Genomic DNA, 24,139 nt, shown 5'->3' with positions numbered 1-24,139 from the left:
TCAGAGCGCGTGACGCCTCTTCTGGCCCGGCCTGGCCGGAGCACCTCGGCGCCACCGCGCGTGCGCCGGAAGCCAAGGCAAATGCTTTGTCCTCCCGGAAGAAGCTTGGGGTTGGCAATACAAACCTCACTCCAAGCAGCGTTGTGGTGTGAGGCTCATTCTCGGAGAGGCGCCTGTCAAAGGTTGGAGATGTTTCATCCTTGCTGATAGAGTTTCCAAAAGAAAAACCCAAGTCTGTGAAGTTTAGGAGACAAAGTTTCGCAATGACTGAAAGAGCAGGATGCCATTATGACTAGGGTTGGAGGGAGATACTACTTCCTAGAAGTTCTCAGACTGATTTTATCTGACTTTTGCTTCAGGATGACGACTAGCCAGGCAAATTTGTGAAGTCCATGCTAATCTTTACTCTCTCATTTATAATTCGATGAACACAATGAATCATTATTTTCCGAAGGGGCTCCAAGTTGCGGAAGGGTTCTATGGAACACGGAACCTTGATGCACTAATTTTCCAACCACATTTTAAAGCAGGAGCCAAGGAAATTTTGTTAACGAAAACGGAATGATCTCCTCAGGTTTATGGTGCTTGTATACACTCTTAATCCCAATGGCGAGAATAAGAATGACTTCGAGCAGCAATGATTCTAGAACTGTTTTATCTGACAGGTGATCAGGTTAGTGAGACGTTGGAGGGCACAGGGCCCCATTGGGATAACAAGTGGATATAGTATCAGAGGGCCAATGAAGGCAGAGGGCCATCTTAGCCCAAAGGGCCAGTCAAACAGATACTGGAGGAAAAAGACATTATCAATGGGAACACCAGCCACAGCTTTTAGAACATTAGTGGGGGATGTGCTATTTTGTCCCCTGTTATCCTTGCGTATTTTTCATAAGAAGCTCCTATTCCATACAAATATCTTTTTTAAAGCCCAGGAATCGAGGGATCTCTTCTCACACAGGAGTTTTCTCGTTAACATTTTGCACAAAGTTGAGTTAGACAGTCAAACCTTGGAAAGTTTGGTTTTTAACGGTCCTTTTTCAGTCACTTTCCACCTCTGGAGGTTGGGCTCTTCTTCCGTGGGTTTCTCAGGTGACAATCTTGAGGTGTGAGCGATAAACTCAGGCAGAAATATCAGCAGTTTTGATAGCAGTAGGCATCTGGAAAGCACAAAGTAAGGTCCTTTCCATTTAGATTCAAGCTGGTAGTTTTGAAGCAGTGGACAAAAAAACAACAGCATTTCCGGTTTGGAAAGTGTGATCAGGTGGGCGGTGCCCAATATGCTGAGCCGCCTGGACCTGAGAATCTTATCGAAAGCTGATTGCAATCCTCAATCCTTTTAAGGACTCCGAGATTGGAGTGGGGCAATCTGATAACAGTACGGCACCTAGGCACATACCCGAGGGGTCACAGCAGGGGGACTATTTCATATGTGGTCAACTTGTCTCTGTCTGGGGTACATCGGACTCTGAGAAGGGCGTAAGGCAAGAGGTCAGCCATGTTACCACCAGTTTCAAGAGAAGATTTAGTTTAAAATCTCCTGTGATGTTCTTTTCATCCTCTCTACCTCTCCCAGGATGATACATACAACGAAGTTTCCAATTTATATTTAAGAGCCTTGGAGAGCCATGCGATAACTTGGCAGTGAAGGCCAAGCCATTGTTGGACCCCAGAGATACGAGAGGCCAAATACGGGAATAATTTCTACTAATTTCATAGGTACCATCTTGGCCATTTACATTTGGGACAGAAAGGCCTCTAACCAGCCCGTGATGTATCAACAAACTCCAGCAGTCCTGGCTTGACTCAGTGAAGTTCATTTCCCACATTTCCCTGGGTACTATACCTTGACTTTGTCAGCCTGGGGGAAGCATGTCCTTCTTCGCATTTACTTGGGCACAGGTCAGGCAGTGGTCTGAAATGCTCTGAAGTTTTTCTCGGTGTCCAGGTAGACATGAGGGGAGACGAGTCCTTAGATCTTAGGTGACGCAAGGCTAGTAGCCAGATTCTTCCATCAGGCAAGCTCCCCAGCATCCATTAGGACTCCTCAAGCCCCCAAGTCAGAGTGTGGCTTTCATCTCTTCTGGGTCATACTCAAGAGCATCTTCATCAAGACAGAGTGGAGGCTCAGCAGTGGTTCTAGGACAATCTGGGGTCTGGGCTCCCAAGAACAGCTTCTTTGACAGCTAGAGCTGCATGGTTGTTACTCTGAGTTTGGGGGCTTTTTTTTTTTTTTTTTTTTTTTTGCTGTCCTGGTCAGGGAATAATGGATAGTTCAGTTGGTAGCCAGATGGCCTCTAGCAACTGGACAACTTAATATTTATTTTTAATAGTCTTTCCCTCTGAGGTGAGTAAGCCACTCTGTTCATATATCTGCTCATGAACATGTGGCAAAAGCACATGGCTGTCTGTGTAGATGTTCATTTTTTCCCCTTCCGTCCATCTTAAAGCCTGCGCCAGAGCAATTATTTCTGCTTTCTGGGCAGATGCACCGCTGGGCAAGGCTTGTGCCCAAATGACCTCCTTCTGGCCTGTGATCACTGCCAGCTCTGCAGACCTGGTTCCCTCCTGAATGAAGCTGCTGCCATCACTATGGAGATCTGTATTTCTGGTAAGAGGAATGTCTGCCTGGTCAGGTCACTTACCCCAGATGACATACAGCATCACCAGGCAGCTAAGTTTCTAAGGGTTGCCATCGAGCACCGGGGTGGCAGGATTAATGGCTAAGGATTTATCAAAAGTCAGTCTGTCCTTATCTAAAAGAAGGGCTTGGTTCTAGGCCAGACAGGCTTTAGACATCCACCTGTTGGTGGCATCTTTCAGCAGGGCTTCCATGGCCTGTGGAGCTGTTACAGTTAGCATCTGTTTGAACGTGAGCTTTTCAGCTTCTTTTATGAGAATCACAGTGACTGTGCTGGCTCTTAAATAAGGGGACCTTCCAGATGCTCAGGATCCAGTCTCTTTTCAAAGAGACTTAAGCTATCAACCTTTCCTAGGGACCCAGGGCCTGAGTCAGGACCCCCTTGGCAATGCCCTTTCTTTCATGGACATACCGATGAAAGGGCTTGGAGCTATCAGGGAGAGTTAAAACAGGGGCTGTACCAGGGCCTCTTTTAAGTTCTTAAAGGCCTGTTCATGTTCCTCAGTCCACTCCAAAGGGGCATTGACCCTGGCTGTAGCAGAGTACAGGGTTTGGGATTTCAGCCAACGCGGGTGTCCAAAGATGGTAACATCCACCAGTTCCGAGAAATTCCCCAACTCGTTTCTTGGAGGTTGGGCTTGGGACCTGCAATATGGCTGCTATGTGGACCTGGGACAACAGTCTTTTCCCTTCTCTCAGTTCGTATCCCAAGTCAGTAACTGAGGGTGAGTGAATTTGGACTTTCATTTCACAAACTATATAGCTTGACTGGGCTAGGGTTTCCTCAAGGCCTTTGGTGGCTCACAGATAGTCCTCCTCATCCTTAGCAGCCAATAACAAATCATCTTCATATTGAAGTAAGGTTATCTCAGGGTACTCACTGTGGAAGAGATTTAAATCCTGCTTGAGTGCTTCACGGAAGATGGTGGCAGAGCTTCCGAACCCTTGAGACAGTTTGGTCCAGGCTAGTTGTACTGATATCCCCAGTTTAGGGTCAGATGCAAAGATGGCCTGACTTAATTTTAACAGAGGGAGAGATAGAGAAGAATGCATCTTTGAAGTCCAGCACAGTGTAAAGTTTATGCTTTAGTGGTAATAAGCTTTGGAAGGTGTAGGGATTTGGAACAGTTGGATAAATGGATTCGACCCTCTTGTTCGCTTCCCTCAAGTCTTGTACTGGTCTATAGTCTCAAGTTCCAGGCTTTTGGACAGGCAACAAGGGGTTATTCCAGGCTCACTGGCAATGAGTAAGTATGCCTGTTTCAAGGAGGTGCCTGGTGTGAATCTTAATTCCTTCTCTCTCCCGATGCTCCCTTACCCCCCAATAAAATTCTCCACGTGAGTGTGGTCTACATGGAGTGTCTGTCTCTCACCCGACATGGGGCTTCCTGGATCCAGCCTGCCAAGGTTCCTCTCACCATATCATAACAATCATGCAGATACATTGTTGCCTACTTAGAAGGCCCACCCTACATGGTCAACTTTAATCAGGACAGTGGTGTAAAATCACATGATATTTACCTCCAATCCTAGCATAGATGGCTGCCAGTCATGTGACTGCCTAAAGATGGTGGCAACCCATGTGTTGCTTATGCCCCAAGATGGAATAACACCATGACACGATGCCTTTCAAATTACTCATGCATAGATTTTAGCTATCAACTCCCAGTGTTCCTAGTTTTAAATTAACTTATCTCATAGATTTTTATAGATTTTTAACCATATCCAATAAACTTACAAATCTTGAGGTAAAGAATGTTTACATAAACCAAGTCTTGAGAGTGTCTCCAGACAGAAGACCCACCCATTTTGTCCTCTGCCTCCATCTTGTGTCTTGTGTAAGCTATTTCCTGTAAGACATTCCAGTCCTCAGAAACAGGTAGGGGCAAAAGTAACAGGGTAGCCATCTGGAAAGTACAGGTAACCACAGAATGTCCTCACCTGAAGGTCAGCCAATAAGAAAACTTGACAAGCAACAGGTGAGGTTTGAAAATAAAATGTCTGAAAAGTCCCTAGGAACGAGTCAACCAGTATTGAACCCGTCACCCCACACCCTGCTAATGTAACTTTCCTGGCTTTTGCCTTAAAATGATGCCCTCTAGAAGGGCAGAATACCTTCTCTTGCTACTGCTGCACTGACAGGTCCCTGCTAGCTTGTAATTCTCACATAATTAAACCTTGCTTTTGCATTTTGGTGAGTCATTCACCCTGGTGGTCTTTTGGGGTCCCTACCTACTGGGCACAACACCATCAGGGATGATAACCTCAAACCTGAGTCACCCTAAACCTCCTTCCTTAGCTGATTTTGTTAGTTATATTGTCATAGCAACATAGTAATCACTACATCCTCTGCTTGAACTCTTACGAAGTAACCTGATGTTACCCAACCCACTTTTGGGATTTCTGTTTTCTTTTACCCAAGTTACCTTACAAAAGCTAATCTTTGTGCCATGCCATTAAATCTATTTCGGATGGAATGCTGTCCTGGTTATGATTCAGTAATGAAAGCCAACTAGATTTTAAGTCAAATTTGTAGATATATCTTCAGACAAAATTCACTGGTATAATCTATTAAATTTTACTTAAAATTGGGTTTCAATACACATACTGGTTCTGAAAGTCCACCACACAGCTTTCCTGAACTTAAGAGATTTACCACTAAGCAGCACCCCATCTTAACTACCCATATCAAAGAAAATGACGAGCACAAACCATTCACTGAAGTCTGTTAGTGACAAGGTTTTGACAGAGATAATATTTACTATACAGTCGTACCCTGCGACCAACCCAGGGAACGCTGGCTGGGAGACATGAGCACATTCTGAGTATGACATCATCCGGCAGAGATGGAGACAGACCTTACATCCAATGCTCAGAAACTGACCAGATGCATTTCCTTAACTCAGAATTTTTATCCTGCTTTTACTAACAATGTTCATTGACACAAGCTCTTCCTTCTGCTTGCTAAGGTTGTCACGTGGGCATCTCTTTTCTAATCTGGACCTCTGACATAGTGTTCGGCCCTGTAAGCATCCCGCTAGGCCAAAGGCCAGAGGCAGTAGTCTTCCAGGTGTACCGCATTCCTCTCAGTTAGACGTCCGCTTGGATGTAGATTCAGGGTGTTACTAAACACTGGAAACGTAAGATCACTGCGAATATGCACTGGAAGACGGGGCTAATAATTTAATGATCCAGTAATAGAAGCAGGTGTTCCTGGAGATTTCAGATCTTATTCTTTAATAATAAAAGATCAAATTTCTTTCAGATATCTTGTGTATAGAAGAAACACAGCTTGTTCTAGACAAGCAAAACAAAATGCAACGTAAATCCATTTGTTATTATTTCTTTCCTGTCGTCATATGAGAAAATGAGGCTATGTATAAGGAATCTGGAATTTCTGCACTGCGAGACAGCGTACAGATATGGAGCTCAGCTTCTATCCTGGTCAACACGACTTTCTCACAACCCTTAGTGACAGTCTGGGCTATATCACGACAGAAGGTTACAAGAATCCCAAGACATTCTTTGCCCTCCTGTTCTGGTGTGGATGAAACAGAGCTGCCTACTCAGTATTCTTTGTTAAAAATATTTCAAGTTACAGCTTTGGAACTTGAGCAGTTCAAAATTTTATTGTAGAAAATTATCGTATATCAATATTGACATCTTTTTGGAAATAAGTTTCGTGGAAGTTACCATCTACTAGTCCTACAAAGAAGAGAATCCATTTATTTCCTTTGCTGTTTCTTTTAATGATTATCCTTCCCAACCCATGCCGTTATTGAAAACTAGTTTATGGTTCTCTGGCGCCCTCTATCATCAGAAGAGAAAATGGCAGGCTCTATAGGTTCTGCTGGGCTTACCTGACACTTCTTAAACAGAAGGGGGAACTCAGAGAGCTTTGCTGTCTGTAGCTAGGCAGAGGTTCTGCCCTGCAGGCCCAGCCACTGCGAGGGGGCGAGCCCCGGCACAGCTGCAGAGGCAGCTGTCAGAAGTGGATTGGGATGTTGCTCTGCTGCAGCCCAGCTCCTACCTAGTGGCTTCTGGGGCTTGCAAGCGAGCGTGGCATTGAGGAGCCAGGAGCTAGGATGGTGCTGATGATGCAGCTAGGGAGGCTGGATTGTGACATGGCCGTTGGATTCTGAAGGTGAGGGGTAAGGTGGACCTGCTGCAGTTCCCCCACATCTTTTATTTTTCTCCGCCAGTTTTGTCTCATTGGCTGTAGCCAACATTTGGCCCACTGCCCACTCCCCGTGATAACTGAGCTTTTGTGGAAAAGTGGGTAGAAAGGAGACCATGTTAAGTATAAGCGCAAACAGGAGGGAAATGAGTCTCATTTTTTCCAATTATGTTTTTCTCCTCCTATGAACTGGGGAATGATGTATTCTGCTGAAGTTCTCAGCTACCTAACACATTTCCACATAGATGCTTGCAAGTCAAAATCTGAAGCTAAGAGCCCCATTCTTTCTTTGAACACCTGGAATTCAGAGCACACTCACCATGATTGCTAATGTGGCATCTCTATGTTGTATAGTTAATATTTTCATTACTCACACATCAACGTCTTTCCCCTTTTCATTTTTATTGTATCTCTGACTTTTTCCTGTCAAATTTTCTCAAAATAATGTTCGGAGCTAACAGAGTGAAACTGGGGGTCCTAAGTCAGACTACTTCCCTGCCCCATATCAGACTGTCTTTATCTCTTTAGTAGAGGGTTGAAGCAGAGGAATTCTTGGCTTACAAACTCAGGACTGCACGTGGAAAGAAAAAGAGGCAATATTAGACCTGCTGATCACTCAAACCAGTCATCACAGGAAAGGTTTGGCAGTATCTATCCTCTGGGCAGGCGGTGGCCCAGACCAGAGAGCTTGCTCCACCTGCAGCCAGCAGCATGCCAGTTCAATTCCCTCCACATCTGGAAAGTTCCCAGAGTTAACAGATAATTACTCAGGAGAAATAATAAGCAGATGGCAGGGGACTCAGACTTTACCCTTGTGAATACACATACGATCTTGTGTTGTTTGTTTCTTGAATGTTATCTGGAAGGTAGTGGAAATGGTCTCTCAAGACTCCTTCCAAAGACACATATCTCTGTTCGTATCTCTACTCTGCTCTGTTCATTGCTGGGCGGATGGAGCAGCAGAGCAAACAACGGAATCTCCTCTGGTGCAAAGCTGTTCAGACATTGGTAAGCCTAGACATTGTGTGAGGGAAGGAAAACATGTGGGATAGTTTTGAGTCCTCCTCTTGGACAGAGGGTCCTTTGAGAAGCGAGGTCAACACGGAACAGTCGTCCAGGTCCTCGAGGCTTTCTACCACCTTTATAAGGCTCTCCACCGTGTCCTTGGACAGCATCCTGGAGGCATTGTCTCGAAACTTCTTCTGCAGGTCCTCTTGGCTCAGTGGTTTCCTCCAGTGACCGTAGAAGGTATCGGAGCGCTCGGTGAAGGTGGTTCCGTCCTTCAGGGTGACGCTTATCTCACAGTACAGTGTGTTAAAGCTTGGCAGGTTGTCAGAAGGGTGTTCCAAAACCACTTTTTGGAGCAACTCTCTCACCTGTGGCCTGTTGATCTGCTCACTGCAGAAGGACGGAACCATGACGCTACCATCGAGCAGCATGGCACAGGCCACGTACTGGAAGGAATGGCGAGCTTCATGCTCTGAGTCTGGGAAGGGCCTGTTTACATACTGGACATCGGGGATCCTGAGCACAATCCTCTCGATGTGGTCAGTAGGAAGCAGGACTCCTTCCGGAATAACCAGGTGCTTTCTCACAGCTGCAGCTGCGTCTGCCACCCAGTGCGTAGCCAAATGTGCTGGGAAGCTCTTGAAGGCCACGTCCTGCTCATCCAGCAGCCAGATGTGAGAATCCAGGCTTGGAAGGTCTTTGGGGGAGTAGTTGGTATAGAAGGCCCCAAACCCTGACCCCAGGTCAAAGATGCGCTTGTTTCCTTGGAGACCCAGCATCGCTAGAAATGTGGCTTCCATCCCATGCTTGGCTGCATTACCGATGTGAAGGGGCTTGGTCTGAGTGGCAGCATTTGCTATGGGTGCCCCAGCATGAGAAACAGCAATAGCTAGGGCCTCTCGACACTTTGTCAAGCTGAGTCCTAAATATTTGGATGCGGCAGCGGCACTTCCCAAAGTCCCCACCACAGAGGGAGGATGGAACCTGAAAGGCAAAGCAAGAAATTCACCTGATGGTGGTTGGATAAGGAAAATGTGGTACATATAGAAAATGGAGTATTACTCAGCTGTAAAGAGAAACAAAATCATGAAATCTGTAGGTAAATGGATGGAAGTAGAGAATATTAAATTGAGTGAGGTAGCCCAGACCCAGAAAGCTAAATACTGAATATTATCTTTCATATGTGGATCCTCTGACCAACAACTCATAGGGAGGTATCCCTTGCTTGTCACTGAGGTTTTCACTTAATAACACGAAGGGACCCAAAACAATGCAAGCTACTGCTATTGCTCTTGATTGCCAATTGTCACCATATTGTAAGATCCTATTGCTGAAGACATCCCTCAGTTTGGATGCAGAACACAGAGAAACCAACCTCAGACTGACCAGGAAACCCTCTCTCACCTTGGAGTGGCAGACCTTTAAGTTATCCCATGGTCTTAGTAGCTAGCTTGGTTTTACAAGCCCAGGGGAAGTTTTCACAATCATTTACGAATCATATCTTTCTGTATAGACATAGTGCATGCTATATGTCTGAAAATGGTCTCTCTCGGAGTGGTGATAAGAGTCACAGAGCCAGCCTTTAAGTCAGGCAGCTCTACACAGTCACTGACAGACAGAGGGCAGTGTGGCTCTCCTTGATGGGCACTGTCTCTATACCTCTTTGGGATGTCCTTGGCTTCCTTGGAGAAGTGCATTAATCGTCCTTGTACTTCAACACCAACATTGAATGCCAGCAGCAGGTCAAGGCCAGAAAATTTTGGAGTCTGAGGCAGGGCTTCTGATAGAGCTGTGAGGACTGGCAGGACTGCCCCGGAAGGGTGGGTGGCTGGGTGCCATGTGTCATCAAAATCCATGGAGTGAACCTGTATGAACAGATACAAACAAACCCCCTCAGAAATGCCCTTAAATGCTCTGGCGTTTAATTTAGCAATGACCTTGAGAGGTTTGGGGCTCCATTATCTGAAATTACACCCCACAAACTGACTGTGATTTTTTAAAAAAAAATAATTATTTTTTAGTGAAAAAATTCATACAATACATTTTGATCATGGTTTCCCCTCTCCCAACTCCTCCCAGGTCCTCCCCACTTCCCAACCCACCCAACTCCATGCCCTTTCTCCCTCTCTCTTAGCAAACAAACAGGCAAATAAAAAAAAAACCGCAAAACCCTAACCAACTAGAATTTAAAAAAGAGAAGTAAAACAAGATACACCATTTGACATTGTTTGCAAAGGGAAAATTAGTTTTTCCCAATGGAGTCTCTCTGGGTAAAGGGTTAGTTACCCTGCCCAGTGGTAACTAACTCACTGTGATTCCTAACCTCACTGTGGGAAGACAGAGGAAGACAGGGCCATGGACAGGAGCCAGTGACTTCCTGGAGGATACTGAGTCCTGCCCTGGAAACCACAGCTCTGGCGAGATCTACATCCTCCCTCACAAAGATGCTCTGGCCTTCTCCATTCACCCTTTAAACAAGTCACACTAAAAATTTCGTATCATTTATTATACATTGGGCCATATATTTTTATGTCTCTGTCATGAAGTAATTTAAAAGTTTTATCAGAGTTGCAAGAACAGCAAAGAGCTCTCAAACCTACATTAGCTGTTAAGCTGTATTTTCAAATGGTTGTTTTATGCCGTAAGTTTTTTTTCCCTTTTCATTCTAGTTATTTATTTTTTCCATATCTGAAACAGTCAATACTAACCAGAAGTTCATTTACACTTAGATATTTATGTCTATCTGATGTGGCAGGTGTTTCTTATTGCCAAGCCAGTGGGTTTCGTTCTGTTACTCTGAACTGCTGTTCCCACAAATTAGTTAGTATATCTCTTGAATACCAACATGTTTATATCTTCATTACATCTTGTAGGCTTTCTCTGACACACAGAAAATAGCATGAAAATTATATGTTAGATGAGAGGTTCTAAATTTTCATTGAGAAAATAGAGACACTGTATGGTCATTGTTTTTTTTTTTTTCCTGAATAAATACTCAAATGACTAAGTGAAGAGAACATTACTGTACAGAAAGATACTGGGGCCCACAACAGAAGCATCAAGAAGGCATTATGTCTGGATCCTGGATTGCATAGAATCATGTATTTTTGCTATATCCATTCAAAGTCCAGAATTAGAATACCTTATTGGTATTTTAAAATCTAGATCCTTCTACTTTTTCTAATTTTTAATTTGTTGGAAAAGTTCCATTTTATTGTGGAAACATGAACATGAGGAGAAAGGACAGGGCATGCCAGATTGCTGTGCCTCAAATATCTCTGAACCTCAAATTATTGTAAATAATATTCCTGCCTCTGAAGCTACAATGGTCTAATTATAGAAAAGGCTTGTGAACATCCTTACAGCGACGCCGTTCACAAAAGCAGCATATGTGGGTGGGAGCCTGAAGTCTGGTCGACCCCAAACGGTGCTGGAGGTATTGGAACTGTACATCTGGAACGGAAGCAAAGGAGTTAAGGCAACAATACAGAGTTGACGTCTCAAGAGTTATCCTTCATCCTTGAGGCATCCTGGCATCAGGCTGCACCGAACCCTTAAGAGGGCAGCCTAGCTTGTAAGGGAGATGAGATGAATCTGCTTAGTCCCAAGTCACAGTCTAGAAGCTCCAGTCAGGTGAGGCTGGATCTGCTCTTACTTGGCCTTGGGGTAGATACTGGGGGTGGGAGATGCGATGGGGGCAGATTAGCTGTCTACAGCAAGTCAGCCCTATTGAGAGTGGCTGCTCTGCTTCCCGCTGAGGTACCTGCTTTCTGCTCAGAGCACTTGAACAGACTTTTCTCTGGAGAATAGTTGCATGAAGAAGCTGTCCATGGCTAAGTGTTTTCTAAGATTTTGGGGTTGAAAAGTATTTTTAGTCATACAAATAAACAGTTATGAGACATGACCAGTGAGTGGTGCTGGGCCTGAATTAGTAATGGGTAGGAACAGACTTCAAAAATCATAGGACGAAGCAGAGGGACTCATAAAAATGCACAGAACAATGCTATACATGTCAAATGCAATCAGACTAAGGGTGGGGTGAGCTGAACACAGGCAGAGACCTCTGGAGTATGCTTGTGCACATGCTTGTTTTTCATCTTGAAAGAAAACTTTGGACTGCTTACTTTACTATATTGCGTGACTTTGTGGAACACTTCTGTGCCTGTTCCCAGGAAACCAACACCCAGAGAATCCAGAATCATCCTCTTGCTCCTCCGAATGACACCATCCGTCAGGTGGTCCACCTTCAAGCCGTGAATCAGGCTGGCTAAGCTCTCTGTGACAGACTTCAAAGAGAAGAAGGTTAGAACAACACTCCGCTCCACTCTGAATCCACTCACTCCTTTTGTAAAGAGACCTTGAGGTCAGGTTTTGCTCTGGGAGAAGAGGCCTGGTTGATGTGATTGAGTTTGTTTTGTGAAAAGTGGTGTGTACTAGACATTTATTCGTGAGGCACGAGGATGTGGAAATATGCAATAATTAAGGTCTTTGCCCAGTCACACTGATAACGCAGGCTGCTTAGCTGATGACGATGACAGAGGATGATGGAAGACAATGAAGCGAAGCCTAGACAGAGCGGGACGGTGGAAGGACGTTGTGCTCTGTGGTCACTGGATGTGGAAGGAAGTCTCCCTCTGCACATAAACCAGATACAGTCTCCAGGGCAGGATGATCTGTTTCTTAAGTGGTGGGTAGAGGACTTTGCAAGTCCTTTCCAGTCAAACCCTTCAACGCACAAGTCACACCTGTGTTTCGACATGCCCTCACAGAAGACAGCTCAGAATCTCCAGCTGGAAGGGTATGTCACCGCACGCCGAACATGGAGTTCTTGCAATAAACTGTCCAGTACTTTCCCCTTCCTCATCTGAAGAACACACTGTTGCCTAACTTCCTTTCTGTCTCTGACCGTAACATTCACTGATTACAAATGGTAGCTAGAGGACTTATCAGATTAAGGAGTCCAAAGTGTTTACGGTCTCTCTACTGGCGCGCTGTCAAAGTAGAGTCACCGAAACAGAACCGGTGCCTACATGGAAATCTTCCGCTTTTGCTATTCTATTTACTAGTTTTACTTTATTTTACATTATTTTATTTTTTTTCTGAGGCAGGCTCTTTCTATGCAGCTAGTCTGGACTCACTATCTAGCTCAGGTTGGCCTTGAACTTTTGACAATCCTCCTGCTTCAGCCCTAACCCCATTCTCAGAGTCTTCAGATTTACCAGTCAGATGAAAGCAGTCATTTTCAAAAGAATGGAGCATTTGTAGCATCTTTAAGGCCTTGACAGAAAACGAAGGGAGCTTGGAGTAGGATAAAGCAGGAGAGGGGATGGCTGGGTGAGCAAAGGATGCTGCAATGGATGTTCCTGCTTAGGGCAGAGGAAAACCATAATCCTGCTTTTCACACTGGTAAACATTCTGCTAAATCTTTTCCATGTAGAAGAGAGGAGGAAGAGGGAAAACAACTGACTCAATACTCTGCTGACTTAATTTCCAAGTACCACTTGAACACTGGATGGCTGAACAGCAGGTGAGGGGCACCAGCAGAGGTGTGGGTTCTACAGCATGCTCATGTCACTTACGACCCTGAGACCAGTGGGCTCCCCTGATGGTGCTGATGTGCTCAGTGAGCTAAAGAACAACCCACCCTCCCTGACCTTGAAGGGTGAGAGCGTCAGGGGAATGATCACTGCTGCTCAGATCTCTGAGTCACACTTCATCTCTGCTTGCTTGACTTTAAAGTGGCATTTGCACTTCTTTTCAGTGAAGTGCTGTGACTAACCTATAGATTAGAATAGAGCATGGGGTCAGTTAATAGCAGTGCCAGGAGCTCTTGTGAACTCATGATGCCTTCCTCTCTAAACTGCCAATCCGGCGAGTGAGGCTTCTGACTCAGCAAGCTTACCCAGAGACCAGGAGAATGCGACAGCCGACAGATAATTGGAGAGGCCATCTATTTGGATCACACAGAAGGCACGTATAAAACCAAGAGCTTGAGATTCAGTGAGCTTACCACCACATACTTCCTTGCTAGGAGTAAGCAATGGGATCGTGTCTCTCATTCGTAAACACAGACGAGAACTAACATACAGCTTATTAGGTTGCCCAGACTTTGAGGAAAGTCAAAATGCCATTTCTGCAGCAGAGTGGATAACTCTGTAAAGACCAGTTGATTGAGAGAGGAAGAACCAAACCAGGAAAGCAGTCTAGGCAAGCTACAGCCATGGAACAATACCTTGAGCATCATGTCGTTCTGGAGGGGGAGCTCTGGCTCAGGAGAGAACTGCAGGAGGAGCTGCTGCTGGCTGTGCGCCTGTACCAGCTGGGTGCCTTTATACTCAACCCTTCCCTCTATTTTCTTCTCTTTTGCTTTTGTTATAGCCATGGAATTTCCACCATTTCAACACTTCCCAAATGACCTCACTTGAACTTCTTTTGTAATGATGTACTGAGCTCACAGGAGGCTGTATTGTAGCCAGGATCTTATGATTGTACATATGTGTGTGTGTAGTTAAAAAGGAATGGACTGTCCATATGTGCTAGAGACCATATAGTAGACAAACACACACTCTCTTTACTAGGTACCCCTCTCCTGGGAGTTTATCATAAGGAAACAGGCACAACTATGATGAAGGTAGAAATGGCCCCAGAACCCCAAGGGCGAGGGGCCCCTTATGGTGGCCTGCAGATTCACAGCTCACTATCAGCAGTCAGTCTGGGAAAGATGTGAAAAAAAGAAAACATCCTGGATGTGTCTTACTGGACTTCGACCCTGTTTAACTGAAGGGAATTCATGCCTGGTACTGCAAATGTAGTCTCTAACCAGTGGGCTAGTGAGGTCACAAATCCAGAAGAGAACCTTCTACTGCTGTTTTTCTAAATGCTGTATCTTCTAGCTATGTTCTAAATACTTTCCCTTATATCCACAGATTGTATAGCTTTCACCTCTCATCAAAGATGCTTCCCTTTGAAGCACATGGAGACTGTTACAGAGATCCACAGCTAGTCAAAATGCAAAGAATAAACCAGTGTGCGGTGCCCAATGAAACCCCTACACCTAAAGCTCAGGGGCAATGGTGAAAGAGGAGAAAGTATTGTAAGAGTCAGAGGACCAAGATGCCTGCTGCTAGATAGTGTTTTCTAGACAAGGCAAGTAAGCTGCACCCGTGAAATATCAACAATATGTTTGCCAAAATAAGACCTGTGTACGAATAGCACCGGTTGACATTCATGCTGTGATGGATGGGGAAATTCCATAAGACTCTCCCCAAATGAAGACCTATAGGCAGTCAATGGTTTCTGATACAAGGGATATTGGTTTTTCTCCAGGGATGAGCTCCCTGATATTATCCAATCAGAAGGAGTCAACCCTAAAAACATGAACAGTTAAGCAACCCTAAATGGACTTATTAGAATTTTTATAAATATATGTGATCTATCTATCTATCTATCTATCTATCTATCTATCTATCTATCTATCTATCATTTAACTAGTGTGTGTGAATGTCTTAGTTAGCCCTTTATTGCTGTGTAGAGACACCATGACCACAGCATCTCTTGTAAAGGAAAACATTTATTGGCTCTTACAGTTCAGTTCCTCACGTTGGAAGCATGGCAGGCAGATACGACGATGCTGGAGGGGTAGCTGAGTGGTCTACATCTGCATATGCAGGCAGCAGGAAGAGACTGTTACGCACTGGCCAGGCTTTAGCTTCTGAGACCACAAAGCCACTCTCTAGTGACATACTTCCTCCAGCAAAGCCACCCCAACTCTAACAAGACCTCCCAAATGACCGCCTATGGGGTCATTTTCATTTCAACTGCCACGGTGTGTATCAATAATTAAAAAAAAGAGGAGGTGGGGAGTTTGTGAAGAATTGTGGCCAGAGTTGGAAAGAGAGAGGGAGGAGGGGTGGGAAAATGTAAATACGGAAATTATAAAAAATTACCCTCCCCCCACATGTACCAAATAAGCAAATCAATCAGCCCTAACTGTACACACCCTCACAGGAAGAGCAATGGCAGGAAACGGACCATGAGACTTGATTGGGAACTTTTGCTGGACCCAGGGTTCTTCTCCAAACTCTTAGGTTTGACAGCTCTTTCCCAATTGGCCCTACTATGTTTTATAATTCTCTTGCACACACATTTGGTCACTTGGGGGGCACCTGGTCAGGGTGATAGAGGAGAAATCTGGAAAACCAGCCTTCACAGATTGTTCCTTGGAGGCGAGAGAGGAGGAAGGCTTTGGAGCCAGGTGCTCAGCCAGGCTGGATTCTGGCTTCCTGAACTCCCCTGGTTCTGACCTGTGTCCCGGCCCCCAGATGCTCCTCCTCTATGCAGGAACCTGAAGATGGAATCCTGCTCCCATCTGGCTCCACACCTGGCCAGAAACTTGGCTCCTAGACATTCTCCAGAGAAGAAGCCTGCCTCTAATGATTGCGGGAGAGGAGATAAATTGGCCAGACTGTGGGCTTCTGCCCCAGGCAGGGAACTTGATCAGATCCGTTTCTAGGACTCTACCTGCAGCTGGAGGTTGGGAGACTCATTCCTCCCTCGGCCCCCAAGGCTCCACATTTTGACTGCAGAAGGGAATTTATCAACCTCCATGATACACAGCTCCAGACCTGTGGAAACCTGCAGCTCCAGCCTTTTAGACCTGCCAGAGACAGGAGAAGCGCCTCTCCTGTTACCCCGTCAGCAACCACTGTGCAGAACTGCTCTGCCAGGGATGGATGTCGGCTAGCACCCCAAAGGCCCCCCCCCAGAGCTTTCAAACTGTAATACTTGCCAACAGACTTTTGGCTGTCACCCTGAAGCCTGCTGAGAGCTCAGGGCTATAACATTTGTAACTTCCGGCCTAGGCACCTGAAACTTATTGAGAGCATAGAGCTGTTGCACTCACTTCAAATCTCTTTTGGAATCCTGCTGCCCCACAAGAAGCTCAGAGCATCTGCTTTTCTACCTGAGTTTTTAATTTCCCTCTGAATTGTTCCAACGTGGCAAAAAAAAAAAAAAAGTTTCCTAGCTTCCCCTTTGCTGTCCATTGGCTTTAATTTTGGAGGATAAACAAGTCAAGAGTCGGAGGCTGGAGAATTAGCCATCTCTACTGGTGTAGGCGGGCATTCGACACACATTAAATGGGGGAACCTGTGGAAAGTCAACAGGAATCATTGCAATCAACAGGACGTTCTGGGGACGCTAAGAGGGGTGGACTTGGCCATGCTCCTGCTGTTGGGGGCGTCTGTACTCCGCTGTAGTTCTTTAGCGCAAAAACTCGGACTCTTTAAATCACTTCAGAGTGATTAGCACAGCTGCTGGTCTACAGGGTCAGAGGTCAGGCTTGCTGAGGTGAGCCCGCCCATCTCCCTGCGAGGAATGTAGGTCTTGTTTCCTTTCATGGAAATCTGCTGTCCACCATGAAGGGCCGAGGTGAGTTTCTGAAGAAACTGAAGTTTTCCAGCAGGAAGGACACCAGGGTGTTACTAGAAGGTATCCTGACCAACCTTGGCCTGACTACCTGCTGAGTGTTCAGGGCAGAGAGCTGTATTTTGTTTTCTTCTGCCTGTTTTTCAAATGGCACCTGACCAAGGACTTTGCCATGTGGGCCTCTTGATTGCTGGTTGTCACATGCCTTTGTTAGGGACCAGAATTGTCGATTGCCCCACTTGTTCTGGAACCCTAACAAGAACTGGCAAACTAAAAACTCCCAAGAGGTTACAACATTTTTTGTTGCTCTTCTTCAGTTTTTCACATATCTAAAGTGTTGGTTGATTTTTTTTTTTTTTTATAATAGACTTGGGTGGAATTTGCTGACTTGAATTTGGTGACGCTCAGGGCACCGTTTGATATTTTCTGTGGAAATGCATTTGAGATGAGTGTTGTAGTTCCCCTGGGCACTATTGTGCAGCAGTGAGCAGATGACAGAGCCTATGGGTGCATTGGAGTTGGAGCTCAGTGATGTTTCCTCAGGGTGCCATCAATTGGTCAATGACTTTTTCAGTGATTCTAGAAGGGATTCTATATGAAGGCACTTTCCCCTGGATAGAACAATGCGGAACACATCTCTCTGGTGCCTCTACTGTCAACTTCTCTAGGAGATTAATATGTTTTCCCCAACCTTCCCTTCTAACTAAGAGATAGGGTCCCCTCATGCACAATCTTTTAACTGCTTACGAAACGGAACCTTAACGAAATCAATTTTTTTTTTTGTCCTGGCTTTGTTTAAATGTTGCACAAAAGTTAAAACTAAAAGGCTGCCTTTTTGGGTATTTGGCTAGCAAAGTCTGGAGGCCTAGGAAGACAGAAGGACTAAAATGACAGGCAATAAATAGTTGGTTCTTGCCCTTCAAGATCAATTAGAAATCAGGGCCAAAGGGATCCTATTGAAAGATCCATAAATCAGCCATCCTTTTGATCAGAGAGGCCACGAAGAACCCCAAGACTAGACTCCAACCAACCAGGGTGCATCCTGCAGAGAGGAAAGTCAAGGAAGAAGAACGTTCCCTATGCTCCCAAAGGAAGTCATATAAAGACCCTAATCCACTCCAGCAGACAGTATATGCAGGAAAGAAGCAATAGCTTCCAGGTCCCTGAATGTAACTCTTATTAGTTTTTTTTGTTGGTTTTAGTAGCAAAACAGTTCATTCTTGACTACCTCTATTGTCTTAAACACTCAGCATAAGAGGATAGCTAAAGTATAAAATGATTGGAGAGGGGATTTGGGTCTCTGATTTATGTGAGCAGTTTTAGCAAAGAGGGTTCTCCTAACTCTGAAACCACAGACTGTGCTCTAAGACCTTGTTATGAAATATTCACTGGGTGATTTCTTACAGACAACACGGGATAGAGCAGAACTTTGAGCAATAGTTCTTTGACTTCTTCAGATGACTGAAGGGGCCTCTAATTAAAACTTCTTTTTCACTTGATTCAGAGGGACAACTGGTCTTAAAGATGTTAAGGAACAGACCAGAGCCCCAAGCTTGGGCTCTGATGTTGCTATGGATGTCCATGTGTTTGCTGGCCCTTGAGGTGTCTAACTTGGGCCAGGAGGGCCTGTCCAGCTGCCTGCAGGGTAAAGAAAGAACTTGGGGACCAAAAGATGAACAGCCTGCCTATGAGAAGTAGCTGTGGCCACTGTTATTTTGATCCTAGAAAGCACAGAATTGACTTTTATGACAGAATGATGGCTTTATTTCATTTGGAGATGTTGAGTATTTTCTTCTTATCCATTCTTTAAAATTGACATAACTCTTAATAACCCACTTTTATTAAAAAGTCTTAAGGTAAAAATTTAAGTCTGTCTTTTCCCTAGAACCCCTCCCATCATTCCCCATTCTCTCTCAGATTTATGACCTCCTTTTCTTCAGTTATTATTGTTGCACACACACACATGTGCATAAATGCACCAGCACAACCTTCTGAGTCTGTTTATTGTTGCTTGTATGTATGTTTTTAGGGCCAAACACTCGGTACTTTATCTTGGGTAAATATCTAGAAGGCTCATCTCTGGGGAAGATGAATTCTCTCTCCATCAGCAGTCATCAGGAACCCACATTCGACTGCTCCTTTGCAGCAGACATCAGGACCAAGGAGGATATCATTCTTGTGGCACTGGGATTGGGCACTGATATGGGAGGACTTGACACCCCTTTCCCAACATCAGAACTTGTTTAGGAGTCTCCCTGGTAGCCTGGACCAGATTGTAAGAATAGGGTTGCACTACAAGGCCAGATAGAGTCTTTGGCAATTGGAACCCTGTGGAATGGAAGGGGACTAGAAGAACGTTCCCTGTGCTCCCAAAGGAAGACACATAGAAGACCCTAATCCACTCCAGCAGATGGTGTATGCAGGAAAGAAACAATACCTTCCAGGTCCCTGAACGTAACTCTTATTAGATTTTTTTTGTTGGTTTTAGTAGCAAAACAGTTCATTCTTGACTACCTCTATTGTCTTAAACACTCAGCATGAGAGGATAGCTAAAGTACAAAATGATTGGAAAGGGGATTTGGGTCTCTGATTTATGTGAGCAGTTTTAGCGAAGAGGGTTCTTCTAACTCTGAAACCACAGACTGTGCTCTAAGACCTTGTTATGAAATATTCACTGGGTGATTTCTTACAGGCAACACATTGCTGAGGTGGGGACAATGCTTCCTCCTAGAAGAGTGGCCAGGGTGCATAAAGGAAGAAAAACTAATGCTTGTGTCATTTACCTAACAGTGGGCCTGATTTCTGAAGAGTTTTGATCTCTGCTGTTCTCATCTAGTTGTAATCTGAGTTATCCCGAACAAAAACCATCCTCTTTATTGAACTGCCTAGCAGCAAATACGGTAACACAAAGGAATGAGGAACTCGTCTTACCCGATCTTTTACAGAAATCTCACAGGGGAGAAAGTTGTTTCTCTAGTCCTGCTGACTGAGAAAAGCACACAAAGCCACAATCGGGTATCAATGTGTATGTGGCTTCCAACATATTGTGTGTGTGTGTGTGTGGCAGGGGGTGGGGGCAAAGTTTCAATGCTTTGTTGCTGCTTTCAACCAATGTTCTTAGATCTGGTCACCACGTCTCTCACACACATACATTGTTCTGAGCCAGAGGCATGAAAGACTTACAAAGGAGAAGTGGGGAACAAGGCACAATCGAGGGTGTGCATTCAGCTAAATTTGCGGGAATTACTTGCATTGGCAACACAAAGTGTAGCCAGGTTATCACAGTGCTCTCTCATAGGTCAGTTGACTCTGAGTGGACTGGATTTACGGGATGGAAGAAGGATGAGTTACTTGGTCTCAAGGCACACTTGTTGGGTTACCGGCTGGGTGGATGTTAGGTTTGTCAAGGGAAGCTTCATACAGTGTCTCTCAGAGAAACAATTCCCACAGAAGAGAATTGTCTGTGCAAATCAACCAGAAATTGTCGAGGACATAGTGTGACAATTGACAGAGTGTGCTTCCTAGTTCGACTAACAACCAGCAGAACCGCGGGGTTCATGCTTCAAGACGTGGCTTTGAGTGTCCTGTTTGCCTCCCCTCATAGGCCTTTTATAAATACTCTTTAGTAATAATCTTCTTGGCCCTATTATTTGAACTCTGTTTATTGAGCTTCTTAAAAATCTGTTTCTTATTGCCTAGAATAGTTCAAGGTTGAAAGGGTACTGGGGATGTCTGGAAAAGCCCTGTCTCCTGTCCCTAAACCTTGCATCTTTCTAGCAGAAGCAGCCAGAGCCATTGCCACCCTTATCCTAACAGCAGATCTGGTAACTTCTTCATAAGGGAATGGTGGGGGTTGAAAGAGTGCCAGAACCCTGTGGACAAGGTGTTGTTGATAGTAGACTATTGTTTGGAAGGCCACCTCGCTGTCCTAGCTGCCAGTAAAGTGACTTCTAGGATTGAAGCAAAATCCCCACTGGACAAGAACCGACAGGAATTGCCCTGCGCACACTGAGGTCAGGGAAATAGACTGCCACCCACAAGGACTGAAGTACAGGATGGCTTCTGGTAGAGACTGGAGGAACAATCTGGGTACAGAGGTGCAGGGAGGGTCTCTGTGGGTACCAGAAGCTGGCAGAAGCTCCTTTGGGCAGCTGAGTTTTTATTTCCTTCTCTTCTATAAAAGTAGTGCTTCGTCCCCACCCCCGGGTTTGACAGCTCTTCTGTGGTCAGTTCTTGTTACGTCTCATTTGCTGGCACAAGCATTCAGACACTTAGGGTCTACACAATGGAGAGAGGAACTGGGGAAATCACCCTTCCAGATCATTCCTTAAAAGAGGAAGGAAAGAAAGACTTTAGAGGGAAGAAGCCTGAGGATGGAGTCAGGCTGGCTCCTAACTAGCTCCTGGCCAAGGGCTTGTCTCTCAGATGTTCTTTGGAGAAGAAAGAGCCTTTCCAGACTCACTGGTGATAGAGTTTCTGCCTAGGCAGAGAACTTGCTCAGGTGTCATTGTATAGATCACACATTCTATGATTCTCCAATTCACTATGGAGAATTTATGTTGCTGGTGTTTAGAGTGGCCTCCCTGGACTGACAGGAAATAGACAGCTGTTTTTCACATGAATTTTGTATGCATGTACATGTCTGTGTGTGTCTACATGCCTGAGAACTGGATTGGATAAGAGAACAGGGCCAGCTGGGCCCTGTGAAAGCCAGCAAGCAAGAAAGCAGGAGTTTATTCATTCTCTTCTCTCTACTGTGGATGAGAACACAATACAGCTACTTGAGTTCCTACCTTAACTTCCCAAAAATGACGGGCTGCAATGTGGGATTGTAGGCCAATACCCGCCCCCAGGTTGCTTTTGATCAGGGTGTTTTATTGCAGCAGAGACGATGAAACAAAAGCAGTGGGGTTTGGAGATGGTATACCGACTGTCCATGCAAACGAAGAAGTTACTATGATGCTCTTAGCTGTCTCACCATAGACAGACACACAACAGAAGCAAGAGGCATGCATTAGAGACAGGGCATCTTCATGAAACAGCTCTAGCAAATCAGAGCCATGTAGGTGTGGTTATCTCAGAGGAAGATGAACAATGGCCGACTGGCTTACGAAAGGATGCTCAACCTCAGTAGTGGGCCAAATACACGTTGAGAACACAAAGTGATACTCATTTCACCCTCAGAAGGGCTAATAATAATAATAATAATAATAATAATAATAATAATAATAATAATAATAATAATGGTAGGAAGTGCTGGTGAGGGTGTGGGGCAAAGGAGAACTTGCACCTTTTGTGGGAAGGTAAATTCGTATAGCCATCAGGAGAAACAGGACGGGGGTTTAAAAAGTTGAATTACTGTATCATTCACCAAACTCACTCATGGGTTGATACCCAAAAGACATGGAAGTCATCCATTAAAGAGCCATCTGAACTCCCACGTTCATTGTACTGCTATTCACAATAACCAAGGGGTGAAAACAAGCTGTGACCATTATGTGATGTATGTGCAGAGAGAATGGGACATACACAAAGAGCCATGCTGCTCAGGCACAAAGAATGCACGCCTCTCAAAAGTGACTGAGCAGATGGCACTGGAGATGGCTCTGTTTTGCGAGGAGAGCACAGAAGGACAATTACTGCATGACCTCCATTATCTGGGGAATGGTAAGACTTAATCTCACTGGGACTGAAAGTGAAGTGGTGGTTGCCAGAAGCTGGAGAGAGTGCAAGAGAGGACGGATGGGGAGAAGTTGATCAGAGGGTGTGAAATTACTTAGGCACAAAAAAAGTTCTGGTGTAAAAGAAAAAAAAAAGAAAAACAACACCAACAAGAGCCCCAACAGAAAACCCAAGCAAACAAACAAGCAAGTTAAGAAGAACAACCAACTCTCACAAAGAGAAGTTCTGGCCCACTGTTGAACAGTAGGGTGACTATAGGTAATAGCAATGGATTATACATTTCGAAAACCTGGAGAAAGGATTTGAAACGTTTTCACCATGAAGATAAATGATGCTATTGAAAACTGCTGTGCCAGGAAAACATGAAGACTTGAGTTTGGATCCCCAGCACCTACATAGAAATCAGAGCATGGTGGTGTAGGCCTGTAACCCCAGCGCTGGAGAGGTAGAGACAGGAGGATCCTCAGGGCTTAGTGGATAGCTCATCTAGCCAATCAGAGAGCTACAGCAGGTTCAGGTGGCTCTTGTCTCAAAAACATAAGGTGAAGGAAGACTGAGGGGTGACAACCAAAGTCAATTTCTCTTCTCTATGTACATGAGAACACCCATGCATGCAGCCCAACACACATATACCTGCACACGAACACACATGCACAAAAGAAGTGAGCAGTGTTTGAGGAGACAGATTTATTTAATTGATTTCAACATTGCACATGAACACATATGTCAAGACATCATATCCCACCAACATGCACCGTTTTATGCCTTTATACACCAGTTGTGAATAAATACTGTCACAACATGTTAAAAGTTTGATAAATGCCATGACTTTGTTCTTTTAGAACTAAATAGCTGTCAGAGCTTTTGTTTTCCAGCAAAATTATGTTGATCAGTTCCCTGGACAAAGCAGTGTTGGGTGTAGCCCAGTGGGGACCCACAGAGTGGAACTGAAGCTGCCTGTCTACAGCCGGTGTTGGCACATCTTCAGAGTCACTATGAAACCCATGAATGACCTCCATGCAGAGCCACATGGTTCAGGGGCTTCAGGTTGTCTGTCTGTCTGTCTCTCTCTCTCTCTCTCTCTCTCTCTGTCTGTCTCTCTCTCCCCGTGTGTGTGTGTGTGTGTGTGTGTGTGTGTGTGTGTGTGTGTGTGTTTGCATGGGAGGGCAGGGAGGAAAGAGAGCGAGAGGGAGGGTTCATTACAGTGG

The 24,139-nt window shown here is 45.0% G+C and overlaps 1 protein-coding gene and 2 long non-coding RNA genes across 4 annotated transcripts in view; 1 reads left to right on the top strand and 2 right to left on the bottom strand.

The window, feature by feature from the left end:
* The window catches only part of LOC126503159 (uncharacterized), a 1,076,305-nt gene that overhangs the window by 280,263 nt on the left and 771,903 nt on the right, over positions 1-24,139 (bottom strand). The gene's annotated exons all lie outside the window — the stretch shown is intronic.
* On the top strand, positions 60-12,131 carry LOC126503160 (uncharacterized). Its single transcript, XR_007592188.1, has 3 exons — positions 60-182; positions 2,484-2,608; positions 11,996-12,131. It is a non-coding gene; the product is annotated as an uncharacterized lncRNA (long non-coding RNA).
* Positions 5,221-19,149, bottom strand: Acod1 (aconitate decarboxylase 1). The gene is made up of 5 exons (XM_050144697.1): positions 14,056-19,149; positions 11,948-12,109; positions 11,187-11,276; positions 9,483-9,688; positions 5,221-8,807 (listed from the first exon to the last, which is right to left on the bottom strand). Exons 1-5 carry the CDS (start codon positions 14,203-14,205, stop codon positions 7,814-7,816), a joined length of 1,602 nt encoding a protein of 533 aa, XP_050000654.1. The 5' UTR covers positions 14,206-19,149; the 3' UTR covers positions 5,221-7,813.

Source organism: Alexandromys fortis, unplaced genomic scaffold, assembly GCF_014885135.2.
Source record: "Alexandromys fortis isolate MF-2015 unplaced genomic scaffold, M_Fortis_MF-2015_v1.1 scaffold_43, whole genome shotgun sequence".
Taxonomy (NCBI): domain Eukaryota; kingdom Metazoa; phylum Chordata; class Mammalia; order Rodentia; family Cricetidae; genus Alexandromys; species Alexandromys fortis.
The sequence above is the reverse complement of the archived record's forward strand: the minus strand, read 5'-3'. Positions and strand labels throughout refer to the sequence as shown.